Source organism: Homarus americanus, unplaced genomic scaffold, assembly GCF_018991925.1.
Source record: "Homarus americanus isolate GMGI-L3 unplaced genomic scaffold, GMGI_Hamer_2.0 scaffold38393, whole genome shotgun sequence".
Taxonomy (NCBI): domain Eukaryota; kingdom Metazoa; phylum Arthropoda; class Malacostraca; order Decapoda; family Nephropidae; genus Homarus; species Homarus americanus.
The window spans coordinates 866,104-891,208 of NW_024719307.1; the positions used below are offsets into that span (position 1 = coordinate 866,104).

The 25,105-nt window shown below is 36.1% G+C and overlaps 1 protein-coding gene across 1 annotated transcript; it reads left to right on the plus strand.

The window, feature by feature from the left end:
- The first annotated feature begins 305 nt into the window (after positions 1-305).
- On the plus strand, positions 306-24,996 carry LOC121859988 (nuclear pore complex protein Nup155-like). The gene is made up of 27 exons (XM_042356983.1): positions 306-435; positions 2,567-2,732; positions 3,589-3,714; positions 4,427-4,523; positions 5,656-5,819; positions 5,960-6,108; positions 6,497-6,607; positions 6,792-6,943; positions 7,827-7,918; positions 8,158-8,319; positions 9,102-9,292; positions 10,085-10,330; positions 11,213-11,309; positions 11,706-11,884; positions 12,076-12,191; positions 12,363-12,525; positions 13,328-13,422; positions 15,299-15,473; positions 16,367-16,563; positions 17,905-18,061; positions 18,634-18,872; positions 20,020-20,164; positions 20,604-20,777; positions 21,129-21,267; positions 21,965-22,085; positions 22,225-22,347; positions 23,966-24,996. The coding sequence occupies exons 2-27, from the start codon at positions 2,567-2,569 to the stop codon at positions 24,099-24,101; spliced, it is 3,912 nt and encodes a 1,303-aa protein (XP_042212917.1). The 5' UTR covers positions 306-435; the 3' UTR covers positions 24,102-24,996.
- Positions 24,997-25,105: the final 109 nt, after the last annotated feature.

The following is a 25,105-nucleotide window of genomic DNA, read 5'->3' on the forward strand; positions in this document are numbered from 1 at the left end:
ATGAAAATAAACTGTTTTGTCGTTTCATAAGTACTATTTTTATAGATAAAAAATATTGGGTTTAATAATATGGCAAAACTAACCACTTTTATCTACGCGTTAATAAACAGAACCAATGGCATTTCCTATATCGTTTCAGGTATATTTTTTGAAACTCACCATATATAAATTTTATAATAACATACCGAAAAAAATATACTCAAATTTAATCATAAATTATATAATATATGCACATACGCGAAAGCTTGGCAAGGTATAATAAAAAATTGTGAGAGGAAATAGAAGTAAAGAGATGAAGGGGAAGCCGAAGCCAAGAGGTGGAGGCAGGTGTCGGGACGAGAGGTGTGTGGCGCGGTAACTGTCTCTCTCTACCGTCTAGTTTACTCTTGGTTAACTACTGTATGGAGACTTAACTTGTTACACCTACACGCAAGAGTAAGTTTATGGTGTTTCTTTATACTATAAGAGCCATGTTGCTGTATATGAGGCAATGTTGTACCGTCGCCTTAACTGTTGGAGAGTTTGTTGTCATCACTTTACTTCAAATATTTCTTTCTAAACTTTTGGACTTAATACTTTATAAAGGCTGCCAGGAAAGTCAAAAGCCATATGACGAAGAAGCAGAAGCCACCTAAATTCTACATGATTGATAATGTTGGACGGTACATAATATTTGGTTTAGAACCACGAGTTTGTTAACTAAGTGATTTGTTTATTTTTTTTAGGGGTGTAATAAGTTATACAGTATATAGATTACATGTATGTATCATAAAGAATGATACATATGACGTATTCTGTTTACACCCATTATATCTTTGGCTCCTTGAAATGTGTCTCGTGTACCCCCTGAGGAGGCTTCACTTACAGTACCCTCTGGGGGGCATAGACCCCTGGTCTAGGACCCCTGACATAAATTATTAGTAATACTTATTTCAGGTTTGGGTATTATTGCATTAGTTGGCCCAACTCAATTTCTTGATTAAAAACACCGTTATTATTTGGTTCGGTTAATATATAGGACTAACCCGCCGGGCTGCATAGCGCCGATGTGGCTGTATCATCTCACGTCCAGAAATGCCTCAAATTTCACCATATTATAATAAGTTCTTTCTGTTTAATATACCGGTAAGTTTGGTAGGTTTATTTGGTTAGGTTTGTTCTTAACCACAAATGTTAAAGTAGCATTTATTTTAAAAATATCCGTTTTGTAACATATTTCCACAAACTACAACAGTGTCCACTATAATATAACAATGAAAATCCTGTGTTTTTATAATTTTTTTCAATCAATTTCTACCGCGGGTTAGTCCTATATAATTACCTTTTGTTCATACTCTACTAAGACACTTTTCTTATATGGAATTTCCATTGAAAACAAACGGTTACCAAAATATTGCACGATTTAGGTTGGAATTGGGCACACTTATGCAAATTTACCCGAGTGTGGTTCACATTACATGGTTCAAAATAACTGCTGGCAGCAAGGTGAAAAAAATTAGGGTATACACAGGACTACAAATGGTCAGTTTGTGGTTTCGTCTACCCATGGCTCTTGAGTTGAGCATATCCCAGGAAATTAAAAGTTAGTTTCAAACATATTTTGATTTTGAGCACATTACTGCATTATGAGTCTTAAGGTTTGGTTTGGGACTTAGGTTTTAGCAAGTTTTTCATTTTCGCTAAGGTTTTGTTTGGTAAAAATTCATTCCTCCATAATTTTTTGGGATGTTCTTGAGAAAAGGAAGAGGTTTACTTGTTTTGTAAAGTTTCCTGATGTTGATACAGTAGTTAACCTGCACTCCTCTACTGAAGTATTATATAATATTTTAAAGTTTTTGGTAATAGGTTAGGTTGGCTTAGCTTGGTAATTATGAAATGTGAGAATTGTAAATGGGGAAGATTTGGTAGAGGACCACCATGAAATCTTATACTGTACTGATTTGCTTGTAGGAAGATAGAGCCAAAAAAAAAAAAAAAACTTCTTTATAATATTTTTGTCAGCATTTTCAAGTTTTTTTACTTATTGATTTGCCTTAAAAAAAAATATATATATATATATATAAATAAATTTGATAATACAAAGTGGGCAGGTTTCTGAAGTAGAGGGAAATTGTGGGGTAAAATCACCAAAAATGATGAAACAACTTTACTTAATCTAACTACACTATTACAGAAAACTTTAAAAGCGTCTAATACTTAAGAACAAGTGCCAGGTTAAGGAGCTGAGTCAGGAAACTTTTCAAAATAAGAAAAGTTTTTTACCTCATCAAGAACATCACAAAAATAGTGGAATAAATAATTTTTTAACCTACAAAAAGATCATCAAGAACCTAACCTAATGACTCAAATATTACTGTACATGTCTAACCTAACCTAACCTAACCAGAAGGACCTAACCTCTTATCCACTTGGAGCCACCAGTGTGTGAACCTGCCAGTAAAAAAAAACAAAAATACTGATGAAAATGCTGCATAGAACAATAGTAATCTTAATTTATTTTATTTATTTTTTTTGGGGGGGAGGGACTTTATCTCTATATACAACTAATATTTTTTCCTAACCTCAGATGCAGCAAAACACATTAACCACCACCCTTGGGTTTGGGACTGCCGAGGGAGGTGGCGATGGTGTTATACAAGACTTGGAGGTAGCAGGACGACTCGTTGATAAACATCTAAGCTACGACTCCGGCTTCCCATCACTCTTGGATAGGCTGAGAATATCCCCTCAAGGTAAGTCACACACTCCAATGGCAACCCTTAATCCCATGTTGTTTGATTTACCATTACTGTTGTACATAATCTGTTGACCAGTTTTTGTAATGCTTCGCCACTATCGGCAATAAGAGCAGTACTGTATCATGAACAGACAGTTGTTGGAAAAGTGATAATTACATAGGTTAGGTTAAGTTAAAGCACAACCCTGCCTTTTGTAATGAGTAATGACAACATACCCACTCCATTTTTATCATAATTGTCTCCTGTCATTATCTTCACTCTCCTTGGGTTTCTACAGTACTGTATAGAAAATCTTCTTTAGTCTGTCTACATTCATTTTTAATTTCCTTGTGATGTTCATAAGTCTCACTTCCTCCTGATCGACTTCCTTCCATTTGTTTGATATGAAGTGTGATTTTTGATCAGTCAGTTTTAGTCTTTTCTTTTTCCTCTCTACATAGTCCTGTAAGTGTTCCCTTATTCTTAATTAATGTTTATGTGAATTGATTCCATTATTGTTCTCTTTCTTAGTTATCAGGTCCTCTGTCTAACAATGCTGTATGTGTGTTTGAGTTTCAATTTCATATTGTATCCCTGCCCCTGTTTTCACATTTAAATCTCTCTTTTTTATTTATCCAGCATATATTTGTTTTAATTTCAGAGTGTTAGCCTCACTAAACTCATTACTTTAACATGATCTCCCCTTGGCTTGGCCCTTTAGCACTAACCTTCACAGCAATGGTTAAAGAATTATTACAGCTGCATTAAGCAAAGTTATTTTTTAGAAGAATTTAGATATGTTTTAGTACGGCATTTACCATTTGCTAGAAAAACATGACTCATGAGCTTTATAATATTTAATCTGCCACAGGTTATGCAACAGTGAGTGGTTTAAGTGAGAGTGACTACCCCAACAGTGGTGATGCTCGCTCGGTCCGTCACCTCCACACCACTCGCAAGGTGCCGCTTCCCTCCGAACTCATTCACCACTTTCAGCGTATCCTTTGTTTACCATCTTTGATATTCCGATGTTTCTTATCAAGAGTTTATATGTTAGGCGGCTGAAACATGTTCGGCTAGATAGGTATTAATTAAGTCACTACAAATTGTGTATAAAATAAACTCTTAGCATGTCTGGCACATTAGGGATCAGGGTGGTGCTGGTTAAAAAAAGAATCTGGTTTAAGAGAGAGGCAAAATGAGTCAGTCAATTTATAACACTGAATAATATAAGAATTTGGACAAGAGAATTAAGCGTCCTAGCCAGTCCTCTACCTATCTGAGGATTATGGAACCTTACTCTCACCTGGCTTTGTTAACCTCAACTCCCCTGTCTTGCCTGGTTTTATATATACCCTGTACAGTACATCATAGTGTGATGATTCAACACCAAAGTGCTTTAAGCAATTATTTTGATTTCACATTTTCTCAGTATTATAGTTTTATTTATATATTTTTTTTATTTAATTAAGAGACAGTACAGCAATTATACAGTATTGTACATAAAAGAATTTTGGAGTTAATGCAATTATCTTAAACATTATGAGAAATACTTGTAATGTCTGAAGTGTGCTTATCCTTCGCTGCCTTGCTTGTGGACAGTAAAGTATTAAAAATGATGGCAGGCATATTACACTGATTTGTTTTATCTTAATTAGGAGATACTCTTTGCCTTCTGTATTCAATGATTCTCCTTAACAGTGAGCTAGATATGCAATGTAACTGCATGATGGGACTGTTTCCCGAGATCAACAGGGCCTGGCTCACAATTGACAGTGATATCTATGTGTGGATATATGAAGATGGGTGAGTCACTTATTATAAATATACTTACAGTACTTTTATAATTTGAATCTTACAGTTTGGTTAAGTTATTATATTATATATCGTGAGATGGTTGTCATTCATTTATGATATATAGACACTAGTAGGAGGTACTGTATTGCGTGGTGGGTAAGTATAGTTGGCCCTCGAAGTTTGCGGTTTCTGGTTTCACATATTTTGTAAATTCGCATGTTATTAAATGTATGCCGCTCTCCCATTCACAATCCCCAACCATGAGTATTGGCAAACTTTTAAGTGGTTGTAATCCATGCATTTTGAGGGTGAACATGAAAGTTTTAACTGCTGAGCCTACAAATTTTTTTCAGTGATAATAGTATTTTGTATGCTGATGCCTGATGCTATTGGCTTATAATCATTGTGTAGACCAAGAACTTTCAATAAAAACATATTTTCTGGCATTTTGTAGCATTTTAAGATGTGTTGGGGTTTTTTATCTTGTAGGAATGCATCTCCGCTTTTGTAATGGTAGTCTGTGGAGAATTTGTTTCTGCTTTACTCTAAGGTTTTTCAGTAGCAGAAGCTTTTTGTAAATGAGGGAATGCTTGTGTTCTTTCCTCTGATTCATGATGTAAAAATCAACATTGAGTAAGTTAAACATACTGGTGGTAGAAACAACTGCATTATTTTAGCATATTTTTATTATTACAGTAAACCCAATAATTGAGGTAAGTTTGGATCTCTATTATCATGTATCGTACAATATTTTAACCTATGAGATGTGTTTTGGTGGTCGTTAATAATGTGTGAAATTTAATACTGTAATGCTGTACAGTACTGTATATATGAGGGACAGAAACCCCCCCATTAAGGGATTCCTCCAAATAAGGGACAGGACTTGCACAGATCAATCTGGTATTGGGAGGGTTTACTGTACAGGTACTTGAGAACAAATTATTATTTTTTAACTTCACATTGTTTGTTTGTAAATCAATGTGTGGGATTTATTTATAATTATTTATAACCTCAAATTTTCATAAGTAAATGCTTTAGAAATTGGGTTTACTACAAAATATTAATTGATTATTATAACCCGTAAACATTATGAAAATTTCCTATAAATCTTTAAGAAGAAGTTTTTAATTTATTTTTTCAGAAGTGACTTGGCTTATTTTGATGGACTTCATGAGACTATTATAAGTGTGGGATTAGTAAGACCAAAGGCTGGGGTGTTTAAGCCCTACATAGAACACCTCCTCTGCCTAACAACAACCTCTGAAATTGTCCTATTGGGAGTTTCTTTCTCACAGTCCATAGATGGTAGGTAAACTTCATGAAACAAAGGCAGTGTGAATTCATTTTGGATTTTTGTGATATACATTGAGACTTTGAATCTACTTCAGGCTCATACTAGACTTACGAGAGCTTGTGGTTATTCTTGGCACTTTGTTTGCTTGCAGTCGAAGGAAATTGCGGTATGCATCTGTTACCCGAGCCACTGTTTTCCGTACCGACTGATGGGTCCTACATCCTCACCATCCGCGGTACCAATGACGGTCGAATCTTCATGGGGGCCAAAGATGGATGCTTACATGAATTAGTTTACCAGGTACAGTATTGTGATAACACCAAGGGTACAGTAGTTTTTACGGTGTTTAGTAACCAGGAAACTTTTAAATAATTCATAATATAAAACGTATTTGTGTCTGGGTGTAAGAGAGACCAGAGGAGTATAGTTAAAGAATTACCATAGGATTAGGTATTTAATGTTGAAGAGGACATATTGTATTGTCAAGGTAATTATATGTTTGTTTATTCTTATGTTTGCTGTCTATTACTGTGTGTAGTAATAAATTTGTGAAAGGTTTAACTTTTATAATATAAGTGATAATTAAATTTTAAGTGTCAATAAATAGTGGAGGACTTAACATGTGTGAGGTTTACTAATGTCTGGATGTGACCCACTTTGTTTATTTTATGTTTTTGTTTTTTCCTAGGCTGAGGATGGGTGGTTTAGTCGAAAATGTCGGAAAGTGAACCATTCAAGATCGGTAATCTCGAACCTGTTTCCCTTCCTGGCTTTCTCTGAGGATGACCCGATTAATCAGGTCAGTGGGTATGGTTCATCTCGTGAGTGCCGGGATTTGGAAGAAACTCGAGCATTAGCTGTAATCAACATGTGCATTTTACTTTGGTAATGAATATTAAGACACTGTATCATCTAGTCATCTTCTGGGCATTTCTTGGACTGAGAAAGGTTAGAAACTCTACAGTATATTGTTTATATTTCAGGTGGAAGTGGATGACAGTCGGCATATCCTCTATACCCTCAGTGATAAAGGCACTATCACAGTGTATGATTTAGATTCAGATGGCAAGAGCATATCTCGGGTAACATCAGTCCCTCATAACAACATCATGAATGCTGCACTCCAGGTTGCTAAGTAAGAGTCAAGAATTATTACTTTACACTGCTGAAACATAACATAGGAATGCATTATTCTTCTCTTCCTATTTAATTTATTATTATTTTTCACATTTCATTACTGTACAGTGGGAATTTTTTCTTACATTTGGCTCCTTTATCATAAGTGTTTGGCATTCAGACACAGATTCTAAAAATCATAGATAAAAAAGCTCCTCTTTGTAGAATTTTAAGGCAAAGTGTGCTTGAATTTATTTATTTTCCTTCCACAGCTGATATTGGTACACTGTATACTGTACTTTTAGATTAATAAATGGTTCACCAGGTCTTGGGGAAGGATTTTTATACACAACACTACTTCATCATCATTAAACTTAACTCTCGGGGTTTTCATGAGCAAACTTTTATTTTTCATTTGCTTATGGTTGAGTAAGAATTAGGTTAATACACATCGTACTCCAGGCAGTGTGGGTGTGTTAGGCAGTTTGGTAGACTAGGCAGTGGGGTTATCTTGTTGAGTGACATCAATAAGGACCACTATAAACAAACAAAACTGATCTCATAAATCATTCCTCGGTAACAAAAGAAGTATGCCTTGTATTTGTGCATACCTTCACACAACAAGTGGTTTCCTTTCTTTAATGTAACACAGCTAAAACATCATGGTTTTTGGAATAAGCTTTTCTAAACATTTACAGTAGATTATTGTATGTAACACATTTTTGGTGAAAACTTTATGATGAAATTTTTGTCCTAATTTCTTTTTTCCACGTTGCTCTTTTGTTTATTGCATTCCACTTCCCAGATAGTCCTCTCTTTATAACAAATTCTCCTGTAAGGTTGGCCAGGATGTATCCAAGTTAGTCACAATATTAATCTCAAGTTTACTATGTACTTTGCAGAACAGTTGACAAAGCTAATTTTAAAGGTGTGGTGAGCCTGTGTCCAATAAGCACCAGTGAGTCAACGCACATACACCTGGTGGTAGTGACAGGTAATCTAATAATTTTTTGTCTTTAACTTCATGAAAAAACCTAAAGATTTATTATAAAGTAATGATTACTCCTGTACTGAGTGTATGGTCATTAAAAGGATCAAATTTGGTGAAGTAATCAATCATATCTTATTGTTATTGATACAGACTGTGTTACATCAGCTATAGTTATGAAGAAATCCCAGTCCAGATTATTGTTCTTATTTCATCATTTATTTTCTATTCCTCTTTATGACCAGGTACTGGGGTCCGACTGTATTACACAACAATACCACTTAATGGTGGAGCAAACCAGCGACCCTCCCAGTTGACATTACTTCACGTGCGTCTCCCTCCTGGCTATGCTGCTAATGCCACCGTTTATAGACCAACAAAGGTTCATAAAGCTTTATATTCACATGGTATGTATATGTTGTTCAGCCAGTCATGCTGTATAGTCTTGACATGTATAGGAAATTAATGTGAAAATATTGTCTTAAGAATATTATGGGACATGAATAAAAGATATATACAGTGTATTTGTAGACTTAAAGAAGGCATTTAACAGGGTGCCACTTTAGGTAGTGCAGTGGGCAATGAGAGAGTTAGATGTCGAGGAGTGTCTTGTACAGTCAACCAAAGATGCATCGACCCTCACCCTGGCTCTCGTTTACATAATTTTACTTGGTGAAGTAAGGGTGTATGTAATGGGGAATGTGATTGGTGGATCTATTTTTGGCTGTATCACTGTCTGGATAAATATTAAACAATCCAAAGGTAGCATTTTTATAATAAACTATTCATTGTTATTTAAGATTGTGAGAAGTCTTTAGATGATAAATATCACTTATACTTATAGAAAAGCAAATGAAGTATGGTGAGGGCAATGTGAAAAACATGGGTAATTTCTTGATTAAGAAGAATTAGATAGTTTGTCTATGTAATTTGTCATTAAGGGATAATGGTAGAGCTATTACTAAGTATAATTGATGGTAGGAACACTAAGAGAAGGCAGGAACGAGGATGGATAAATGAAATTCAAAGCTGGGTCCCCAGAGAGATCCTGAATTTGTGATGATTGGTATAGACAGACCCAAAAACATTTAGAGTGGAGCCAGAATCAGTCAGGTTTTATTTCCCCGAGTAAAGATATTAATTCTTTTTAGTTACATAAAGAGTTTCACTAAGCTCCCTTTTCCCGCAGGGACTGGTGTTCTGTGTTCCAATGAAAGCATCGAGGCAAATACAGTTTGGACAATGAGTAGTGACCAGTATCCATATCACCCTACATTAGCAGAGTCTCAGAGCACACACACAGTTGATGGATATGTATGGGCCCTGGCAGATGTCACCCCAGAGCTCTGGTGTTCTGCTTTCAGTCCTCCAACAACTCAGGTTTGTGTCCATACAATGGTTCAGAGTATTTTTAACCTTTATTTTACTATGGTGCAAGTTAACTAGAATCATGGGTAAACATACACCTGTCATTGTTTATTATTCTTTTACTCTTTATACTGTACTGTTAAATCTCTATTCACCCCTCAACACTGTGCTCTCCTTTCACTTGGGTCATGGATGTCTGTTCCCATCCCGTGTAGTGCATTCTTGATCCCAGCCATCCATCTTCTTGGTCTTCTCCTAATTTTAGCCATCTGTTGTTTACCATTCTCAGTCATTCCGTGGCACCTTTCCAATCTCAGGTTTGCTCTCTATTTAACACGTTATATCTTTGGTGGTCCTTATTCTCTGCACCCAATTCACCCCATTCTTTTTTGTCATAAATGTAATTTTCAATATCAGTCAATCATTATTTTGGCCATTCTTATCATGAGTTGGTGCCTACAGGTTTTGTCAGCTCATGTATTCTTATATGATGTGAAAAGTGAAAGTGGATCCCATAGATATGACTGCCCATTAGGGACAGTGAGGATACAGTACACATTAAACTAAGCCTTAGGTACACAAGGAGGCAGCATGGCCGGTATGGTACTGAACTTGACTTCATTCAACTTCCCCGAGATGTAAACGTAGTTAACCATTTACAGCTGGATGAACTTGAAGTGCTCAGGGATCAAACTGCCGATTCTTGGAACAGGAGGCAAGTGCTGTATCCACTTGACTGCCACACTCCACTTGTATGATGTGATCAATTCTTCTTCAGTTCTTTAAATTGTGTTTTGTCTACAGGGCACGAGACCACCACTTCTTGTCACCCAGCATCAGCATGCACCTAGACAATTGGTATTGCTGTCAGCCAATGGGGCACACATTCTTACTTTCCAACGGCCGGTTGATCAGCTTCGACAGCTTCTAGAAGAATTCAGTGGGGCCGAGGCAGCAGTAGTTAAAGATTTCTTTACTGCCATGACACCAGCTCAAGCTTGTGCCACTGCCTTAATTATAGCGACTGATCCTAACAGACAAAACATTCAGGTAATGTGAGGTATACTCTTTTTTCCTCTAATTGTAAAAGAATGTTGATGTTTATTTTAACTTGTAGTAATGATCAATTAAGTAGTTTTGCTTATAACATGTAATCTTCTGTTCTCAAGACCTTTGGCAATTGCTGGTCATTAAATATTATTTGTGGTGTTTCATTATTAATCAGTCTATGTAAATGAATTTGTTTATTTTCTTGAACAACTATTAAGAAAAGTTTTGGTGAGAATGAGTTATGTTAACCCAGCCTGAGATGGTCATTCATATTACTGTATTGTACTCCAAACCTTATGATTTGCTGTCTGAGCTTTTGTTACATTCCAAATATATATGTGGTCCTCAGTTAAGATATTTAATATTAAGGATAGTTATTTATTGCAAACAGTCATTGCTGTGATATGTAGTTAGGCATATTGGTATGTTCTTTGAACCTTAAGGCTCTCATTAGGACCAAAAAAATATACAGAAATTAAGCATTATGATGTAACTTGTGATCACCAGATTTTATATTTGTGTTGATGTGATAATACAGAAGTTGCTCATGTTCATATAACTAACATGGTTTAATAGCTGTGCTCATCATGCTGGGCTACAGGGGGAGTGTAAGGGTCTAGGCTTCAGCATTCCGTAGGAGGTAGAAACTCGGTGAAGATTTCTTACTGCAATTTTGTCTCTTTACATAAATGGTGCATGTGCATTGATTCCACTGTAGCTGCAGGCGTCCTAACTGAGCCAGGGATTTTTTTTTTCATCTTTTAGGGTATGATATATCCTACAAGGCTCCATTTATTTTTATTTATTTTTAGCACGATACTCGTTTCTGCTAACAGTTGTCTTATTGAATATTAACACCATTCTGGCAATTTTTGTTGACAGGTAGCTGAGAGGGCCACCCGTGCTTTGTTCTTGTATGGTGCTAATATACCCCAAGCACCATCCACTCCCATACCTCCCCAGATGCCATCCTACTATAGTGAGTAAACAAGTTTCATGGTATTTAAAGATCACTATTTAGTTGGTCCAGGGATCATTATTATAGACTGGTATGGTTCAAATTTACTTCACACTCTACATTGCATCATTTACTATATTGTGCCACTTGGGGTTGTATCTCAGAAAGAGGTCCCAGTCTCAGCCAGGATAAATGTCATTCCCTGTAAATAGACTGACCATCTCTCACTTGCCTCTGTGTTGTCTGTCTCTCATGAAGGGAACATCTCCTCCTCCTCCAAGCTATGTCTCATCACCTCAGGACATGTTGGGAACCTGTCAGCCAGGTTTTGCTCTCCCATAACTATTTGTTTAGAGTTGTTTACATTTGATGCCATGACTGAAAAAAAAAATCTTATTGTTTCTCTTTTTTCTATAGATTTTGCTCCGACCCAAATGTCAACGCCCCTGCCTGGCCCAAGTGTACATACAGCTGTTGGCCAAGACACACAGTTTTCACCGTTTCACAATGCACTGTATCTTTATTTAGCGCGAATCTTAAGACCTGCTTGGTCTACCCCATTAGCCAAGGAAATGGTAGTTGAAGGGAATACTGTGGTAAGTCTCTTATATAATTAGATATATTTGAATGAGTGAGTACATCGATGTGCTAGTTGCTGCTTTTAATGCAATAAATATTTTTCTTCACTTGATATTAAGTAGATTATAAAGTATTATTAATGTTAAATTTTATAGGAACTTTTCATTTCAATTTGTTGTGTGGCATAATTGAAATATACTGTCATCAGTTGGTGAGCACCATGACTACTGAGGAGATTGGTTTTCTGGCCAGTCAAGTGGAGTTGTTGGCCAAGTTCCTCGTCACAAACCAAGGTGGAGCTGCCCGATTCCAGCCATTAAACACGTGAGTTCGTGTATATCTTTTAACATCTGTGGAATCTTGTTGTCTCGTATCTCCAGGTTATAATGCATTTATTTTGAGAAAAGTTTATAGGATATAATTAAGTCGAAACTTTTACCTGTCTCTCCAGGTTAATGAGAAATAGGCTTCATCAGTTTTCCACTTCCTCTACAGATCGAGCACAAATGTAACTATGACGAGGTACATTGGAGATAGGTCAGAGCGTGCCTCACTATTGGCTCTGAGATCTCTCTTGGATCAAGCACTGGAGGTTCTTCGTCTACTGGCAATCCTTACCACTCACAACTTGACCACCATCACCTCAACCATGCAGAAAGTAAGTTTGTGCAAATTGTGATTGGTTGGTAAAGAAGAACATTAATGCAGTCAGTCAGAAGTAGAAGATATAAACTACTAAGAAGATTAAAGCAATAATTTAGTTGTTGAGATGTAGGAGTAAGTTAGTATATTATACCAAAGGAATAAAAAGAAACCACACACAAGGGGGAAAATATACAGGTGGTTCTTGCTTAACGTCGCCCTGATCAGTGTCGTTTTGTTTTAACGTCATAAGTTGAGTCAATGGAAGAGGTTTTGTTCATGCACCCCTATAGACCCAGCTAAGACACTGGTGTATGTTTCTTCACACACTTAGTATACAGTGACAGTTTTCCCATTAAAGGCTGGTTGTAATTTTTGTCTAGAATTCGCCTTTTGTCATTATTCTCGTACAGTTACCATATACTATAACTTACTCCTTACATGGAGACAAGTAGACTTATCATTCACACACACACACACACACAGTCAATGAGTCAGTTGCGTGATTGCCCAATTGCTTCTTATTTACTCCCAAGTAATATGTAGAAAATTAGATCATAAGAATTTTTTTCTTTCTTGGATTTCATATACAGTACAGTATATAATGCTCAGATCTTTTATAAAATATATTATTTTGTAAAGTAGATTTTCAATAGATAGATACTTTGCATCATCATTAATATCATTTTATGGCCAATTGAATCGGATTTTCCTAAACCTAACTTTGTTGTACAGTAAGAAATAATTTCTGCATTATGCTTTAATATTTAGATACCGTAAGTTAAATGCTTTCATTGATGCCAGGTGCTTTATTCCAGGAAGTGAAGGAACAGCTACGAGCCATGACCTTACGCGACTTGGTGCTGACTGGTCGTGAGGTTTGTCGCAGCCTTATCATGGCTTTGTTAGACAGGTAATAAAGTCTGTTATATTTTGATTGCTTTCAACATTACTATTGATACACTTATTACTTAACCAGCCTAAGCATTAGGACCAAATTGAACATATTTTTAGGTAGATTTGACAGAGAGACCAGGAGCTTTACATAGAGTTTGAGTAAGGCCTTCACGTGTTAATTGTGTTTTACTTTATTACTTAATAAATCCATGACCAAAATGGATAAAAACATCCCGTGGTCGTGTGGCATAAGAACGGTGGATGGACAAAAACACTTCTGAGGCACGTGGGTACTGGCTCAAGGAGAAAGATTTAGACAGAGGCACATGGGTAGTCCTTCCCTGCACTGAAGACAATGAATGAGTGTCTGTGCACAGTGGCCATTTTGGGAGGACAAATGAAGATGTACACGTAGCTAGTAGGGGGTGTGGCTTCTTTTGATTTCCTGACACATCGATAATTAAACTGAAGGCTCAAGTGTATAGCAAGAAAAGTGTTAAAAAGTTAAAATCATTACACTGAAGAATTGTAAGTCGAGGTGTCCCTGTATATGAAGACATTTTTTTATCATGCCATCACTCCTCTTAAGATTTTGCCACTAGTCAAGTACAGGGTGAGGCTAAATCGTGACAGCATAGAAAAGCAAACCCCTGCCACTATTGATCACAGCAGTAAGTAGGGTAAACACTATAATGACTCTTACATTATCTCCACCAGGTTCTTAATAATAAACCTCAGATTAACTCAAAATATTGAGGAGGCATCATACTCTGCATATTTTTTTAATATACAGTAATACAATTAAAGAACATATATTTTAAAGACAATTAAAGGAACAAATGAAATACATGAAACCACAGCCTAAGTTAACCTAAACCTTAACCTCAGCCTCACCATACACTTGAACAGTACAAAAGTATACACCACTTATATCCATAATATATCCAGAGTCCAGACTAACTGTACCACACTTGGGACCATTTATCCGACATGTTTGGGACTTGCCAGATAGGATTTTTTCTGGATTTTGGAGCACCGGGCCTAAAATGTACAGTAAGCCCTCGGTAATGGCTTGTGAAGATTGTTCAGATCACTAGATTCACCCCTAAATGTAGCTTTAACTTTAAAACTTAAAGTTGTAGACATAATATTATAAACATCAATAACAAAAGCATATACTGTAAATAATATTAATGAGAGCAAAATGATACAAGTTAGTGTTCAAACTGTGTCTCGGCCGCCCCTGGTGCTCGCCTTAGTAACGTAGCGTCTCTAGTAACGGTGGTCCACACGGACCCTCTGACCGCTGCACACTCGCCACACAGTTCATGGTGGAAGCCCATTGATACATAAAACTTTATACCTTATGATAATTATTTCTTTTTGCACTTTTTGTGTGTAGGATTGAGTGTGTATAAGAGTGAGATAAAAATGTGAAGAAAATTATGTATATCTTCCCGAAGTTGAGTTAAAAATACTTTATACGTTACGATAATTACTGGTACAGTATACTGTATTTCTTCTTTTATTATTATTATTATTATTATTGTTATATTTTTTGCACTTTCTGTATGTAAGATTGAGTGTGTATGTAACTAAATAAAAAAAATGAAGACAATTATATTTACAGTACTGTACTGCACTGCACTGTACAGTACTATACCTACCCAAAATTGTGGATTAAAAATAACCATAACTATACAGCTCACAGGTGGGGATTGGTTGGGAATACAATCTCCCCCACTCAGCCCAGGAATTACTTGCTGCTGTACAGTAATGTACTATGCCACGAATATAGGGTATTTGTAAATATGGTTAATTGTGACAACTTAAAGTAATAAATGAAAGCAGTTTGTGGTATTCTGGTCCTTGATTACTGTTAATCCCAACAGGTACCATGGAGACAATGCATCAGCTGATGCCATATCTGAGCGACTGCGGGAAATTTGTCCTGGGCTGTACCGCATAGAAGATGCTAAAATAGCCAAGGTCAATGAGATCATCCTGGCTGCTAAAGCCACTAGCAACAAGGCAGAGAAGGACCAGGGTTTCAAGGAAGCTGTGGCGGTAAGCATTTGAAGATAATAAAACCCTTATTTAAGTTAGTGAATAGTATACCCATAGTCTTACACTGCACTGTACTTCTTAACCATGGAGGGACTTCTGTTGGATGAATCATCTTTACTACAGTGTTATAACTTATAGTATTGCTTACCTTATCAGTGTGGAAGGTTGATGGTCCACACCACACCTCTCCACAACAATAACAAATGACCCTCATGATTGGAAAGAATTTTTTTGAATTTTGAAATTATTTTTTCAAGACTTTTGTCGGATGACAGTAGAAACCAATTGTAGCCCATGAGCACCCCTGAGTCTACCCACCCACATGCTTGGCACAGGATGCAATCACTTGGAAATTCATTTGAATGCTCAGAACAGAGATTTTTCGGAATGCTAAAATTTTATTTTCCGGTTAATGGTTTCTTAGGTTTTTGTGGTTCAATCCCGTACCCTACAGGGTGTATATTTCCTATTGACGTCTATGTACAGTCACTCAAAAGACTTTCTATACTTGGAGGGTCGATGAATTTCAGAATGAACACTGCGATTCATGTTGTCTCGGTTGGATTCTCAAAATATTTCATCTGTTGTCATATTTTCTCGACAATTTTGTAAATATAATTTTTTGAGTGACTGTACATAGAACAATAAATCACAGTTCACTATTTCATAGTTATTCTCAGTTCCATTCTTGTAATATATTGAAGGTCTTATGTATGACAACCCTTAACCTTCATCAAGCCTTTTGGTCTTTTCATAATTTAACAGAAAAAATAAAATTGCCTGTGTTAAAATAAAATTTTATGTCTAAGAGATAAATGTATTGACTTAATTTTGTGGAGTACAGTATATTTTGCTTTGGTTGTTTGTGTTAAATATATGTACTTCATCCACAGCTGTGTAAGCAAATTGGTCATCATGTGAATGTTAATGGCATCGGTAGCCAACTGGCCAGTGGAGGAGCGTATGAAGGTGTGGTCGACCTGTGTCTTAGTGTGGCTGCCCAGAGAGATCCAACTGGCTTAGCTCTCCACTACTATAAGAATAATGAACCTACTGATGACCATCAGGGTTATATGGCCTTTACTACAAGGTTAGGAATTTGATATGAATCTTTTGTAGTCGATATTTTTTTTTTTTCGTATTTGCTAACACCATAACTAAATTTTTGGTTAAAAGCTGTTAAGCAGTCGTTTATTCTTGTCTTCCATGACTCTTGTCTCACCATCTCTATTTATTATCAGTTTTCACAAATGATGTGTTCTAATACTGTAGAGTCTTGATAAGTCACACTTTTGGTACCAGAAGAAATCATGAATTATAGTTTAATTGGTTTGAATGGAAATAATTAGTTTGCTTCCAGAGGCCAAAAAATACCATAAAACTGTTCCAGCACTGCTTTGATAATGACTAAACATCATTCATAATGCATCAAAAAATACTGTAACACTTATTGTATAAAAAGTACTTCTACATTACATAAACAGCTCCTTCCCTTGTCATATTCATCATGTGGGTTACACCATAAACAACATCCAGACAGACAGGTGCCAGGCTGACTGTGCTATGTAAGCAAAACACCGGGAATTTAATGCTGTACCACACAATAACTCATCAGGGTTTGAGTGTGTACTTTTTTTTCAGGAAAATTAACAACTTGACAATAATGTTTTATTAACCCAGTACCAATTGAACTTAAATGATGTGGGAGTTGTGGTGAAATTGCTTGAAGTTGTATTGAGGAGATCGCCCGAGAACGGTGAGGGGTGGGAGAAGTTCACTCCACCAGCCAATCACTTTACTTCCCACTTTTCATTTTTCTTATTTTATAATCTTATATTATACTTTCTGTATTTCTAAGTCACGTTAGAGCATCAAAGTGATATTTGTGTAAGACTTTCTTTATTTCTAAGTGAAATTAGATGATTGGAATGATATTTCCACAGCTTTTATGGTTTCTTGTGTATATAAACACTGCAGCAAGCAACTTCTGGCTACAAATTATGAATATTTGACTAAATTTTTTTTTAAAGATGTAATAGAAGACACCTGTGAATTATCACTACTCCGCTGTATAAAACATCATGGTTGTTCAACAGTTATAAAAACATATACCTGTAGTACTATAGTACAGTATATACCCATACTGTATTGCATGTGGTGTTACTTTATTCCTCAACTTTCTCAGGGCTCCCAAATATCCGGAAAGAGAGTCGTCAGTTATTAGAAATGTGTGTTATTGAGGGGATTTACGTTCTGTCCGGTACAGTACTTGTATATGATAATAATATTATGCTCCTCGTCATTCTCTTCCTCCACCTCCAAGATTATGACTCATTTTGAGAAAACAACCTTTTGTCCTAAAAACAACAAATTTGTTTTATCAGTTACTTAGTATTTTATCTTAACTTTAAAATTTGTTCACTTTTGATAGGATGGAATGCTACAGTGTGTTAATTGACCAATTGAACCAGTTAGTAGGATCTGTAATCCCTACACCAGCGTCCCCAAGTGTACCCTCACGGCCCGGACCTCCCACACCGCCACCCTCCACACTACCCTCCACAGATGCTACTCACTATGCTAACCAGGTGAGTACACAGGCCACATGAAAGTCCTTGTACAGGTATTCTTACAGGGTATAATTTTATGTATTATTACAGTACATTCAGATTCACTTGTATTCAGTTCAAGTAAATACAGTACAGTATATCTGGCTGCTAGCTTATACCCCCAACAATGAGGAGTTTAAGAAAATATTGTTGTTGCTATTATATATCTGCCAATCCAGCTAATGATTTTTTATTCCGTCCATTAATTTTCTTAGACCTCTTATTTAAGGTTGTTTGCTGTCAAAGAAACTAACAAGCCATCGTCACCACTGAGTGTGTGTTGTTATTGGTTCATTTTTTATGTTCAGCTCCGTTACCTTAAACAGAAAAGCCTTTGCCTTATTTCATAGGGATTTTTAATTAGTCTTTTAATGATGGAAATTTGTAGATGTCACCATCAGAAAATATGAAAGATTCATACAATCATAAAACTAATAGTTACTTATGTTCAATGGCAATACATAGCATTCTATCATATCATACCTTTATTTTATAACAGTACTGTTCAGACTTCAGGTCCACTGTCCTTATTTTACTCAAAATTGTTACAGATGATGAATTTAATTGTAGCCAGCAGGGATGAATTGGCCCATGTAACATTATACCAGTGGCTAGTGAACACAAATCGCACAGATCGCCTGCTAGCTCTCACCTCACCATATTTGGAGACTTTCCTCACACGCACCAATGGCCAGGCACCCCTCAATCACTTGCTTTGGCGACACTATGAGAGGAATAGAGAGTACTTTAAAGCTGCCAAGACTCTTCTCGTGCTTGCTGAACAAATTGGGTAAGATAAATTGTTAGCCTCAGTCACCTATGGAAATGCTGTTATTTGAAAGAAATTATTCTACTATATTTCTATAATATTGTGTTTTTTTCTTTGACTATATTCATGCTTAAAGTTTACTGTTTGGTCTACCACACACTTTTATGTTCTCATACTTTATTAATGTTTATTCATCATCAATACTGTACTTTTTTGTGTGTATTAGGTAAACTCCAGGTGCAGTACAGTATCTGTCTTATTACACTTTAAAGTCTTGTGTTCACTCAGGTATTGCCAAAGCTGCTCAAACTTGCTTAGAAAAGCAGTTTTCAGTATTTGTGTATCAGATGTTAAAGCTTAAAAGATCCAGGATAGCCAAAACATTGTTTAGTACTTTAGAATAGTCCTTCCAATCATTAATTCACTCAAAAGCATTGTTCATGATATAATTTGCTTGATTTATTGGTAAAAGCATAAAGGGCTTTCTTCTCTGTTTATGTATACCGTATTTTTAAATTGGGCAGATTTCAAGGACAATATCTGTTAATTTTATTTATTTATTTTTTTTTTTTTAAGACTAGACACATGCACCACCACAGATACAAATAGATAATTGCAATTGGTGGAAATCACAGTACTATACTAACTGAAGTATAGATAGATATTTAAATGTCCTAGTATCTAGTGGGTTTGTCTACTAAATATTGGTAAGTTTTGCATTACTGGTTATCCTTTTTTTTTTCTGTGTAGAGATTTCTTAAGCTGTAAGTGTCTGGAAGATGTACTGTACAGTCAAGGAAAAAGGTCCTGTCAGTCCTGAAACTCTTGAAACTGTGAATCCAAGACATCATGCATTGTTGGGCCCATAGATGGCGCAGGTGATGTCTCACATTCACAGGTTCGTGCGTCTTAGCGTTCATGGATGGGACAGAGGACCGATAGGATTTTTTTCCTTGACTGTACATGAACTATGCTGTTAGACATGAGCCAAATAGTTTATTGGGTATACTGTATAATTCTACTTTATATGATGATGAAGTCCTTATATTAGTGTTTCTCAAGGTTTTATGTGATTTATTGTCTGAATCTGAACCATAAGCCTTTCTTCATTTTTATAGAGTATCTTGTTTTGTCTCTTGCCATATAACCTGGATTTTTGTTCCCTCAGAGACACATCATTCAGTGTGCGTGTAGAGTACCTCTCTCGAGCCCTTATGTGTCTCAGCTCCTGTGAGATGAATACAGCCCCAAACTACTCTGACTTTATGCTACACTTAGAAGAGAAGAAGGGGGTGGCAAGAGTACAGCTTATGGTAAGTCAGTACCTGTTGTTCCTTTATCAGTTCACACTTCCCAGCCTCACATCACTCTCACTGTTAAGTGGATGTGAGATGGTCTAAGTTGATTTGTAAATTTTATGTGATTAAAGATGCAAACCCTTCTCACTCACTTCTACACAGTTTTTAAGAATTGGAGCAAACTTCTTCCGAGGTGTCTTGTAGTAGGCACAGGGGTCCTCATTATGTGTTGGGGATGTATTCCAGAGAAAAGCGACTGATGTATTATGAAACTTTTTGTAATAAGGAATTTTTCCCCATAATTGGGGTTATTATATACATCTGCAGGCAAACTTGTTCAAATGATTCTTGTTAATGCCAGTACAGAACTGTATACAGTATCTGTGATGATTAATTGATGTGTTATTATGTGAGCAAAATAAACGTTTAACATTGTTATTCTATACTCCCACAGGTACTGCACGCACTAAAGTCCGAGGGAGCGGGTGAAGATATTATTGCCCAGCTAAATTCTTCCTTCCTCACCTTGACTGATTTGTATGAGAAATTTGCTGAGCCTTGGTCACTGTGGGAGAGCAAGTTGGCTATTGTTCATTGTGCAGGACATTCGGAGCCTCAACTAGTCCAGGTAGATGGAAATTGATCGGTTTTCTCTCTCTCTTTTTCCAGAAAGTATTATTACCATTCAGAAAACACGTTGTCATTGTATGTCTTCAGAATTGACTGGACTAGAACCAAGACCCCCCATATGACACACTGGTTCCTATATGACCCCAGAATAAAACCGTACAAAATCCAGAATCCAACAACCATGGGACTGTGGTGTCGCTTTTACTTTAATTACAATTTTCAAGCCATATCTACAAGGTTACTCTGGCAAAAATCTTTTGAGTAATTTTCTCTCAAAATTCTATTCTAACTATGGAAGACAGAAAACAATGCATAATAAATGGTTTTATTTTTATTTCGCATATTCCAGTCTATTTGGAGCAAACTCATAGAAAGTGAGTTAGAGAAGTCACGAGGGGTAGAGGTGGACACGAGGGTGGACTGTTTGGCCAGTAAGATCAAGACTCTAGCCTGCCTCTATTCAGCAAACCCAAGTTACTTCCCACTAGGTCAGTCACGTGTTACATTATATACATCCTGAAACATATAACAGGATTTCTAATTAATATTTGTGGTGTAATATAACTTAATTTCTTTTTCAACTGAGGTATGTGAGTACAAAAGAATAGGAGGACAAAATAACAAGTGAAGAGAAAGGCACCTAAGCTCTTCAAGTACCAATAGCAAATTAGGAGTTGAGGAGCGGTGAAAGAGAGAACATTACAGAAAGTGAATCAGGATCTGCTCAAGTGGTACATACAGAAGAAGAAAATGAGAGATTGGTATAAAGATTGTATAATTCTGCATTGTATGTTATGTGAGGAAGGGAAAGAATGGCAAGATTAAAGGCTGGGGTGAAGGAGCACTAGTAAGGATGGAGTGGGACAGACATCCAGGAAATAACCGGGTGTGTGGGTGGATGGGTGGATGTAGAGCAAGATATCCAGTTAAGTTTGGGTAAGAACTTGCTCTTGATAGGTTATGAGATAAAAGGGATGAACCAGATATGTGGACTTGTTGCAAAAGGGAAGTACCAAAGTATGACACGTTTTACAGCTGGAAGAATAATTTAGTACCAATAAGTAAAGGAAGAATGTGTGTTTGTGTATTATGGATTGTGGTTGTCCAACATCTAGCATGAAAAGACTTGGAAAGGTTATAAAGAATCTGGACAGTTATTTTAATGATGTACTTCTTTCTTTACAGAGCACATAATAAAGGAGTGTGAAATTCGATCGGTTCAACTAAAAGCAGACACGTCCTGGGTTGTCATTGCTCTCAAGGGCTGTGGAATTCCTATTAGCAAACTCATCAGTATTTACCATAAGTAAGTAATAAAATGTTTTCTTTGGGGTATTTTACAGAAACTTGTCTTATTGAAAGTACACCAGGAAGATGGAGGAAATTTTACTTAAGATATAAATGAATGGACTTTTAACCACACCCTATTGATCATTTCTCTTCAGATTGTACCATAGTGGAGACAGCGTGTGGGAGGTAGAGCGTTCACCTTACCATCTACTGGGTGTCCTGGCTCACCTCATAACCATGCTCATAGACAACAGTTATTCTGTGCCACCTCAACAAAAGTAAGAAGTTGTGTAATTCTTGTATAATTCACATTGGTATGCAAGTTGAGTATGTAAGGAAAGGTGTGTGGGATGTTTTGACTCTCACCTGTTGCTTTTTACATCTCTACCTTATGATCTCATTTTACGTATTAGGGTTTTGTTTTCCTTGGTTCACCCCTTACTGGTAGGAATCGTCAAGATTAATGCTACGTGTATGTTTTGATTTATTCAGTTTTCTCTTGTTTTATTTTCTTTAACTTGACTTAACCTCTTAAATGTTTACCCATTGACCAGACTGCCCCCTTACCCAGTTGTTTCACCACATTTTGTAATCCATTAATGTACACTGATTCATGCAGGCAAAAGGTCTACTGCTGGCTAGGAGCAATACCCTGTGCTTGGAATTATTTTAAATGATACTGTAGAGGGCATTTGGACATAACCATTGTTCTTATTTAAGTACAGTAAACCACACACTTTGATCTAACATAATTTACAGCAATGTGATGAATAAATAATGTACAGGATTTTATTTATTTATTTAGTTTTGCCACAGACCGCTCCATTCCAACACAGTTTAGAGGTCACAAATTTTGTAGTATTTCTTTGGTGAGTGGTGCCAATATCTCTTGTTAATTATCACCATACCTACTCTAATGAATTGCAGTACTGTACTATACACTACAACTGTTACTGTATTACAATAGATTCATATGGTGGGGAGGATGAGTCGTCATTAAATGTGGAGAAAATATTTAACATAAAGAAAACTATCAATTGGTCTTTTCTGTAATGTTAAATGTACTTTTTATGTAATAGAAACACTGTAATCACATTCACTATGGAAGTACTGTAATGTAATACAGCACTAAGTAATTATAAACAACATGACCTATACAGCAGTATGAATTATGCAAAGACAATGGAGCACAAGATGATGGTGTGGTGGTATGGGTGTCCACAGGGTGTATGTCAAAGGAGGGTAAAGAAGACCAGATGGCAGAAATCTTGGAGAAGTTAGGAGGAGCTGTTGAGGTGTGGGATCAGTGTTGCTCAAGTAGAATGGAGATATTTAGAGAATGAGAGGTGAAAGATTGGTAAAAATAGTGTATAGCTCAGATGTAGATAGTAGGTGTGAGAGAGGATGGCCCAGAAGAGATGGGAGGATGGGGTGAAAGACGTGACATAAATGATGGAGAGTGACATCCAGGAAGCAGTGTTGTTAATGCACAGAGAATGTAACCGTGTGTAATATTTGGTTCAGGACGTGCTGCTAATGAGTGATGCTGGGTCATGTAAAGTGTCAGGTAAAGCAGATGGCTATATAGTATTTGGAGTGTTGTGTAAGGGAATCACCATAGCAGAACACATCTATTACAGCATTAGGAGTGGCTAGTTAATGGCACATGGAGGGAGAATGTGTGGAGAAATATATATATATGCTCATGATTCTGGCTTCCTTGCATTATGTAAGGAAAAGGCTTGGGGCATAAAAATAATGTTTCTCAATAAGTTGTTTATTACTCAGTTACAAGGTTTTAGGGTAAAATTCCAATATATATTTTTTGCTTGAACTATTTTATTATTTACAGGTCATTGATTAAGACATTCATATTCATTACCATCTCCTCCACAGACGAGCTCTTCGTGAACAGTGTCTGGACTATGTGGCAGAATATTTAACCGACTTAAGTGCTTCAGCTGATCCCATGGCAGGTATTATATCTGCTAACCTCAAGACCTGTCAGGCTAGACTAGAACGCTTTGTATAATTATCTTTTTTTTTTTTTTTTTTTCAATATATGTATGATACTGTAAATGAAACTTAAGGGGTCTGTGTGATATTTTTAGGAGTGTGAATGAAACATGATACCTGATTAACTGTGTCAAGTACAACACTAATGAAAGCATTTTGGTTCTGAGATTATATATTGCTTAAACTATTTGTAACTTGTATTTTAGTTAGATTTTCATTTTTCTTAAAACTGTTTACAATAAAATACCTGTACTGTAAAGCCAACCCAAGGTAGAAGAGGGATGTTTTTACTATTGAGGAAATCTACAAGCCGTATGTAATACAGAAGTTGATTAGGGGTGATTTTTTTTTGTACAATTTTCAAAATAGGAATAGCATTTGCAATTTTCGAAATAACAATAAAGCAGTATGACTGTTTAATTGTCATTTGGACTTGTGCTTCATTTTTCAACTGTTTTGGTAGTTTTCACAAAAGTACTGTAAAAGGCTATCTGATTTTTTTTATATGTTATCTCATTTTATTGGTGCAATTGAAAAGTTTTTATATTTTTTTAATGGTAGGTGTAACTTTAAGATGTGATGTTACAGCATTTCACAATTATTTTAAGAGCTGTATGCTGCATTATGAGTCAGTCCAAAATATAGACTTCCTCGTTTAAATTTTACATCAAGACTACAAGGAAGGCGTAGAAAATGTGTTTTATTTACGAAGAGCATACCTGTATAGCTGCATCCTACTGTACTTTGATGGGAAAACTTAAAACTTTGATTTAAACTTTGCTATATATAACACAAAATAAAAAAAATAGTTGAAATCATATTGTGAAGATGATGGTGCCAGACTGTTTGATGATGAGTGCAGTGTGATGAACTTGAGGAGGAAAGAAAAGAAAAAAAGATGATCAGGAAGAGAGTTTTTTCTTTTTTCCTTTTGACCAAAGTTAAAGATGATTAGCATATTCTGAGAATGGGAATGTGAAGAAAAAAAATTACATGCATGGCTGTGTTCTTTAAGTCTAC

Coding starts and splice junctions, on each gene's coding strand:
- LOC121859988 (XM_042356983.1), top strand. CDS start 2,567: ATGCAGCAAAACACATTAACCACCACCCTTGGGTTTGGGACTGCCGAG. Junction 6,109..6,496: donor TACATGAATTAGTTTACCAG/GTACAGTATTGT, acceptor GTTTTTTCCTAG/GCTGAGGATGGGTGGTTTAG. Junction 8,320..9,101: donor TAAAGCTTTATATTCACATG/GTATGTATATGT, acceptor CTTTTCCCGCAG/GGACTGGTGTTCTGTGTTCC.